This window comes from Phoca vitulina, unplaced genomic scaffold (genome assembly GCF_004348235.1).
Source record: "Phoca vitulina isolate PV1807 unplaced genomic scaffold, GSC_HSeal_1.0 scaffold59, whole genome shotgun sequence".
In the NCBI taxonomy this organism is placed as follows: domain Eukaryota; kingdom Metazoa; phylum Chordata; class Mammalia; order Carnivora; family Phocidae; genus Phoca; species Phoca vitulina.
In genome coordinates this window covers 8,783,422-8,791,792 of record NW_022589762.1, presented here as the reverse complement: position 1 = coordinate 8,791,792, position 8,371 = coordinate 8,783,422, and the positions used below count along the sequence as shown (strand labels likewise).

Genomic DNA, 8,371 nt, shown 5'->3' with positions numbered 1-8,371 from the left:
AAAAAAAAAAAAAAAAAAAAAAAAAAAAGATTTTATTTATTTATTTGAGAGAGAGAATGAGAAAGAGAGAGCACGAGAGGGGGGAGGGTCAGAGGGAGAAACAGACTCCCCGCTGAGCAGGGAGCCTGATGCGGGACTCGATCCCGGGACTCCAGGATCATGACCTGAGCCGAAGGCAGTCGCTTAACCAGCTGAGCCACCCAGGCGCCCTGGAACTACGTATTTTCATGTGAGCAGAAGGCAAAAGTCCATCTGAATTCTCTTACCTAAGCCATGTCCTTTCCTATACTCCCAGAACACCTTTGCTTTCTCCCAGCAGCAGATCCCCACCTAATGCCTGTGCATGACACAGTACCCCCCTCCACCCCTTTCTCAGCTGGACAGCCCAGGAGGGCAGGTTAACTGTTTAGAGAAATTTATCAGTAAGGAATGATGCTTAATCTGTTTAAAACTGAGCCAAGAGATTTTTTTCCCCCTTTTACTTCAGTATTGATTAAGCACTTATTATGTATTCAATTTATATATGCTAATGACTATATGCAAATTATGTCACAACAGTAATAATAATGGTGGTAAGTGCTATGATGATTACTATAAAATTATTTTATTTTTTGCTATATGAAAATGTCATGTTTTCACCATCAAAACTTACGATCTTGGTCAAAAAATATGGAACACTTCATGAATTTGTGTGTCATCCTTGTGCAGGCGCCATACTAATCTCTGTATCGTTCCAATTATAGTATATGTACTGCCAAAGCAAGCAATAAAATTGTCATTTTAAAGTAAAGCCAACAATTATTAGATCTTTGTTAGCAATTATGTCAGATTCCTGCCAATTTTTAATTCTAAAATAATATGATTCAACAATTTTTATACTGTTTGGTATAATGTGTATACTGGTGATAAATCTAGTTCTCTGCCTAAAGTGTATTTCAACAAGCTTCAGGTGTGTGAAGCGCGACATTTAAATTGAGACAGCTATAAAAAACTCATCTGTGTTTACCTAACTCTTAAGGTTGATGTTTGGGTATTTAACTTTTAACTTCACGGTCTATCACATGTACTGCATTAAAATTAATTCTCAACATATGTCCTCCCCAAAACCGGTACATGTTTGTAGAAGCTGTCTTCACAACAGCCCCGAAGTGGCAACAATCCAAATGTCCATCTACAGGTGGAGGGATAAATGTGCTATGGCCATGCAGTGGAATATTACTTTGCAGTAAAAAGGATCAAACTACTGATACATGCAACGCAAATGAATTTCAAATTCATTATGCTAAGTGAAAGAAGTTGGACACAAAGTAAGAGATAATGTAGGACTTATATGGGATTCTAGGAAGTGGATAGTAATGTAGAGTTACAGAAGGCAGATTAGTCGTTGCGTAGAGGGTTGGGGAAGAACTGACTGAAAAGGTGAATGAGCAAATTTTGGGGAAGGGTGCCCTGGAAATGTTCTGTGTCCTGATTGTGGTTGCAGTTTTGGGTGTTTACATTTGCCAGGACTCATAAAATCGCACGTTTTAAATGGGTGAGGTATGTAAATTATACCTCAATTCTTAAAAAAAAAAAAAAAATAAAGGTGAAAAAAGTTTCAATTCTCTTGCCAGCAAACCGTATTCAAATCCTTGCCTAGGTCTTTACTTTTACAAGTTTACTGCACTTCTGCCCACTGCCATTAGGTGGCAGCATGATCTCCACAACTTGATGAATACGTTTCTGGAAAAGACTAGGGACAAAAACGAGAGAGACATCATTAGTGCTTTGGTATCAACCACATGTATAGCTTGTTTTATGGCCACAACTGCAAAGAAACTTCAGTTAGCCAAGAGTATTTCCACAAATTCAATTCAATTTAGTGCTTATGACATGCAAAACACTGCTAGGCATAAGGAAACCAGAGCAAGTCCCTGCATGTGAGCTACACAGAGTAATAGATTATATTGCCAAGCTAAAAAAGCAGCAGGATGCAAAATTGCATATGAAATCAGTATAATCAAAATCATGTAAACATGCCTATAAGAAGACCAGAAAAGTTTTTTTAACAGTAATTGTTATTAGATACTATGTCGAATTATTTGACACTGTATCCTAAATTTTAAATTTTTTAAATTTAAATTTTGTTTAATATTTAAAGAGTGACGTGCATGCAAGTTGGGGGGGCAGAGGGAGGGAATCTTAAGCAGACTTCCCATACTGAGGGGGGAGCCCAATGCGAGCTCACTCTCACAACCCTGAGATCATGCATGACCTGAGCTGAAATCAAGAGTCAGATGCTTAACCCACTGAGCCACCCAGGTGTCCCTAAATTTTGATTCTTTAGTATTTTTACATGTAAAACTTTCAACTTTTTGTATTATACAAGTTAACAAATATTACTCTGATATTAAAAAGAAATCTTTTCTCATAAAGTGATACTTTCTGCCTCAAAACACAAAAAATCCAATTGGGGAGACAGAGATGTCAGTGATCAATTGGTAACAGAGGATGAGGGCTTTGACAGAGATAAACTGGAGAATGAAGGGAAACTACAGGAGGGGTTTTTGTTGCTGTAAGTGTTCGATTTTTTGCCTAGAAATGTTGGGATAGCGGTGGTGAGAAAGAAGAGTTGAACTGTGAACTGGCTTTGAAGGATATGTAAGTTTTGTCCAGTGGAAAAAGGTAGGAAAGCATTCACTGAGAGGAAGCGCAACAGCAAGGTGACTGGAAAGAAAAAGCCACAGGATCCGACACTAGCACCGGGGGATCAGCTGCATAGGCCTTGAAGATAGGGAGGGGAAAGGAAAAAGTAGCAGGAGAGGAAGCTAGAAATGCAGATTTGATGATCAAATGTAAAAACTGGCCGAAATACCATCTTAGAGCTTGGGATTTATCCTGTGGGCACAGGAGATTCAACTGGGGATTTTTCAACATAGAAATGACATGGTCACGCCTGGGCTTTTGTGAGATCACTCTGGCACAGCACGGAGAATGTTCTTTTGGAGGGACTGGGGGCAGACAGACCAGCTTAGAGGCCAGGACAAGAGATAAGCCGAAAGGTGAGGGCTTTGAGAGTAAGCAGAGAACAGAGGGAATAGCGCAGGTACAAAGACTCAAGAAATATTTGGAGGTTTAAAAAATAAAAATACTGAGAAACAAAAAAGAGATTTGAATCAATAAATTTAGATCATTAAATACGAAGAAGAATCAAAGATGAGCCAAAGCTTTTCGCCTGGTTACTTGAGACGGAAAAGTAAGGAGAGACAGGATAGTCAGTACAGAGGACATTTTAGGAATTACCGTTTTGGTCAGGTTGGGTTGAAGTACATATTGGACATTTAGGTAGAGTTTAGAGGGGAACTCTGAAAAAATTATGGAACTGAGGAACAGGTTTGTAAGTCCAAGTCGTCAGCATCTAACAGACAGCTGAGAGGAGACTGTCCTGCGAGTTCATACCATTTGGGGGTTCTGGCTACCTCTCAATTTTTTTTTTTTTTTTTTAAGATTTTATGTGTCAGAGAGAGTGAGTGAGCACAAGCAGGGGGAGCTGCAGCCAGAGGGAGAAGCAGACTCCCCACTGAACAAAGACCCAATGTGGGACTCGATCCCAGGATGCTGGGATCATGCTGAAGGCAGACGCTTAACTGACTGAGCCACCCAGGAGCCCCTCAATTGGTCTTAAATATAAGCATGAAGAGGGTTTTATAATGGATTCCAAGTTCAGTAAGTCTCAGGCATCCAGTGAAGTAAGGAAGAGGATCTTCTCTGGTTTGGCTCAAGTCATTATAGATATTTTTAAAAGCTGAAGGAAAGCCAGGAGAATGAGCGCTGCTCCTGAATGTTCCTCCCTCTCCTCACCCACAGCCTCCTGATGAAGCAGAGGAAGTTTCTTTACCATTTCAAGAATGTCCGCTGGGCTAAGGGTCGCCATGAGACCTACTTGTGCTACGTGGTGAAGCGGCGGGATAGCGCCACCTCCTTTTCACTGGACTTTGGTCACCTTCGAAACAAGGTATCAATTAGTTGCTTCCAAGCTAGACTTCGGGCACTTTCAGAACCATATGCAGATGGTACTACTTTCAGCCTGTTTCATGTTTAGGTCTCCACCAGATTTCTCAAATCTCTTTCTTTTTTATATCCATGAAACCACAACAGGTATGCCCCAAAGCATGCCATTTCATGTCCTCCCCGATCATGCTGGGCACATTACTGTGACACCCTGCTTCAATGCCAAGAGTAACTGCCCCCAAACTTTCCTTCCCTTTCCCCAGCACCTGAATTGCCTTTGAGATTAAGGAAATCAAATATAAGAGCCTTTTGATTTGGAAGAATATTGTCAGCTCATTCAAGCTAAATTTAAATGTGAAAAACAAATTTTCTTTAGAATTTTTGGGAAAATTAAGAAAAAAGTAGGAAAAATTAATGACTCAATTCTGTTTCCCTAATGATTTCTAGTCCCTCCTGCTCACATAGATCATAGGCCAATGAGTACATTCAGCATGGTGAGACCCAGAATACTCAGGGAAGCCTCAATTGGTCGATTAATTAAATCAATCTCTCAGCATCTAGATCAGAGAATTATATTTACAAGCGACTTCACCATCCAGATGGGTTTGCATAATCTGAGTATTTCATGTCTCAAAACAGGCAGTGAGATCTGATACTGGTGGGATCCCAGGGAAGAATCCATAGGTGGAAGGACATTGTCTGGCTCACTGTTAAGTGTTTATTTTATGATTCAGTTTCCTTTGCCTCCATTTGTATTGTGTAAATTATCTCACTTCAGTTGTTTTACATTCTAATCTCTTTCCTGTTTGGTGATGTGACACATTCTAAGTAGAGAAGGGTTTGCTGTCACGAACCCTTTCTTTCCTTCTCCTTTAATCCTCACGATCGATACCAGGCCATTTTATTGGTGAGGACTTAGAAGATCCAAGAGTTGGATGAGTTGTCCCAGTCACCTGAGTGGTGATGCCAGGAAATGAAACCTAGATCTTTCAGATTCTAGGACTAATGACTTTTCGGCAATACTATGCAGATTTGCTCTATCTCATTATTGCGCAATTATTACAATCACAGGGATCATAGGATGAGCAATCACATTATTTAATTGTTCTGAACCCATAGCAGTCCTATCACCTCTCCTACAACACCCCTCTGTTGGCCTTAGCCTAATCTCTTTTACCCCTTCCAGTCCTCAACCATATGTTTCCTACCTCCCCCTAGTGGTCTGGTGTATTTCCACAATGTTACAGCAACAGGCCATTTTCTTTCTCCACAAACGCGCCAGAAGTAACTTCGCGAACACAACTCAAAACTCTGGAACACTGTGATGCTACTTCAGCCAGACTCATCGCATCCTCCTGCTTTTCTGTTCTGTTGTAACCTAAGGCCCAAACTGCAGACACGCTAAAAAAGATTACTGGGGGAGGCAGATGAATTAGTGACCATAAAGCTGCCGGCACCGCAGTAAAGGTCACTAAACGCCACCTAAGTCCTCTGCTCTGTCCGCAGTCGGGCTGCCATGTGGAGTTGCTCTTCCTCCGCTACATCTCCGACTGGGACCTGGACCCTGGCCGGTGCTACCGCGTCACCTGGTTCACCTCCTGGAGCCCCTGCTACGACTGTGCCCGGCACGTGGCCGACTTTCTGAGAGGGTACCCCAACCTCAGTCTGAGGATCTTCACCGCGCGCCTCTACTTCTGCGAGGACAAGAAGGCTGAGCCCGAGGGGCTGCGGCGGCTGCACCGCGCGGGGGTCCAGATCGCCATCATGACCTTCAAAGGTGTGAAGGGGACCTCGTTCAGGATTGCAGTTCAGAGGAGAAAAATCAGGGGGGGGGGGGCGGTGTGTGCGGAATTCAGCCAAAAATTGACTAGAATAAGAGGAAGAGAATTAAGGCTTGGACACTAGGCTTTGTAGGAAATGAGATTTAAAAGTGGGGTGGGGGGAAGGGTTTTCTTTCTTTCCTCTCTATTTGGGATCTGAGCTATCTGCTACCCCATGCCCCTCCTTTTTTTAAAGATTATTTTTATTGCTGGAATACGTTTGTGGAAAATCGTGAAAAAACTTTCAAAGCCTGGGAGGGATTGCACGAAAATTCCGTTCGACTATCCAGACAGCTTCGACGCATTCTTTTGGTAAGGGGCTTCTTTGCTTCTCATTTTCTTTCTCTCTCCAAAGTCATCTTTTCCTGGAGCTACTTAAATTTTCCTTTAGCATATTTTTTACATTGTCTGTGCATGTGTGTGTAGGTATCACTCTCATTTTTTCTCCGATGAAAGCCGTACTGTGTCTTTTTTGTTGTTGTTATTTCTCCTACATTTGAGTTTGCTCTTTTGTTTCACAATTCAGAGCCCTCTGCTGAGATGCCCTTCCCTTCCCCTCTTTCATCACCCACAACGCTCTCCGTTAGACTCTCCTCAGGATTCTGTTTTCCTTCAGGTAGAATTCCTTCCTCTCCTCTTCCTACCCCTCCCAAGTTACTTTCTTCCACGATGTTGCAAATACATCCACTCAGCTTCTTTCTTTCTTTACAGCCCCTGTATGAGGTTGATGACTTACGAGATGCATTTCGTACTTTGGGACTTTGATATCAACCTCCAAGAATGTCACTTAAAATTAACCACCTCTGAAGACAGTGGGTAAAAGGACAATCTTTCAAGAATTCTGTTTTTCTTCAACTCTCATTTTCTTAAGAGTTTAGAGAGAAAATATTCATTACAGGACTTTGTAAAAAAAACCGTCTTGAAAGTACAGAAGGAACACAGGCCCACCAGGGTAATGCTGCAACTGGTGCAGCTTTTAATGCAACAGCGCCCCCTACTGGGAAATGACAGAATTGCAGGGCCTGGGAGCACCTAAAGTCTCGCGTTCTATGACTGAGGGAGGAAACAAAAGGTAAATCTGTAAAAGCATGGTGAGAAGATCAAATGTTTTTATAATATGTATCCTTTATTATGTGATTCATACGGAGTTTTCAATGATATTAGTGATATATTTTTCTACTCTTTTCCTTTGGGGTTCCCTTTCAAGTGAACAAACTTGTACCAGTCCATGATCTATACAGAACCTCTTAATGAAAGGATCTGGGTAATTGTAACCCCAAAACATCTTCCCAAGGCATTAATATCTAAGCATGTACTGTATGTTTTCATTGTCTGAGGTATGTTTTTATGTTTGTACATAAGACAATTTTTTTCTTGGTATGAAATATGCATGATCACCTTCAGGCTATTTTATAATAAAGGATCTTAAAATGAATGAGGACTGTGAAGAAGACACTCTAAAAGTTAGTTGATGCCTCAATTAACACATCTGGAAACATAGATCCTTTTAAAGAAGTCCATAGGTCAGAAACCACAACCATAAATTTCACATTTAATTAGGTAACACTTGGAAAGGACTTGCTTCAGTGTTGAGAAAAGAAAAATCTGTCCTCTCCAGTGGGTCTCGTAACTTGAACAGTGTCAACCAGGCCAACATTTCCGACTTTTTGTATGTATGCGATGCTCCTCTCAAAGAAATGTTCACTATGTAGGACAGTGTGAAAAAAAGAGAGTAACATTTGGAAAGGAAGGATGACAGAGCATTCATTACAAAGAAATAGTGTTTTCTCCAGCAAAATGTAGGGAGCCAACATGGCAGAAAGTGCCTCTTTGTAACAACTCTCTTTGACTAAGAAAAATATTAAAAAATAACCATATCACTGTGCAATTATTACCTAGCAACCCTTGCAATGCAGATAAATAGATCTGCAAGACAAGTTGAATGCACAATTGTGTTGTTTTACAACTACAAATGGGTGCCAGGACTAATCAATAGGAGAAACAATAATCCTTTGCAACAAACTGTGCTGGGACAACTGGATATCTATATGCAAAAGAATGAATTTGGATCCTCTTACCACATACCACATGCAAGAACTAAAACTATAAAACCCTTAGAAGGAAACACAGGTGGAAATCTTCACGACCTTGGATATGATCAAGTCCCTTAAATATGACAGCAAAAGCACAAGCAACAGAAGGAAAAAAGAGAGAAATTGGACTTCTTTAAAATTAAAAGCTTTTGTGCATCAAAAGAAAAGCAAGGAAGTAAAAAGACAATCTGCAAAATGGGAGAAAATATTTACAAATAATATACCTGGTAAGAGTTTAGTAGACAGAATACACCAAGAACTCTTACAACTCATAAAAAAAAAAACCCAACAACCTAATTTTAAAATGGCCAAAAGACTTGAATAGACATTCCTCCAAAGAAGATACACACATGGCTAATAAGCACACGAAAGGTACTCAACATCCTTAGTCTTTAGGGAAATCAAAGCCACAGTGAGATACTACTCAGACTATTAGCATGGCTATCAACAACATCAAAAACAATCACA

At 40.7% G+C, this 8,371-nt stretch overlaps 1 protein-coding gene and 1 non-coding gene across 2 annotated transcripts in view; one reads left to right on the top strand and one right to left on the bottom strand.

Annotated features, from left to right (window-relative positions):
- Window positions 1-7,245, top strand: part of AICDA (activation induced cytidine deaminase) — an 8,855-nt gene extending 1,610 nt beyond the window's left edge. The window contains exons 2-5 of the mRNA XM_032390735.1: window positions 3,847-3,994; window positions 5,497-5,767; window positions 6,007-6,122; window positions 6,522-7,245. Of these exons, the coding sequence (XP_032246626.1) occupies window positions 3,847-3,994; window positions 5,497-5,767; window positions 6,007-6,122; window positions 6,522-6,575 (589 nt within the window). The 3' untranslated portion in view covers window positions 6,576-7,245. The remainder of the gene's footprint in view (window positions 1-3,846; window positions 3,995-5,496; window positions 5,768-6,006; window positions 6,123-6,521) is intronic.
- On the bottom strand, window positions 664-763 carry LOC116623702. Its single transcript, XR_004297736.1, has one exon. It is a non-coding gene; the product is annotated as a U6 spliceosomal RNA (small nuclear RNA).
- Window positions 7,246-8,371: the final 1,126 nt, after the last annotated feature.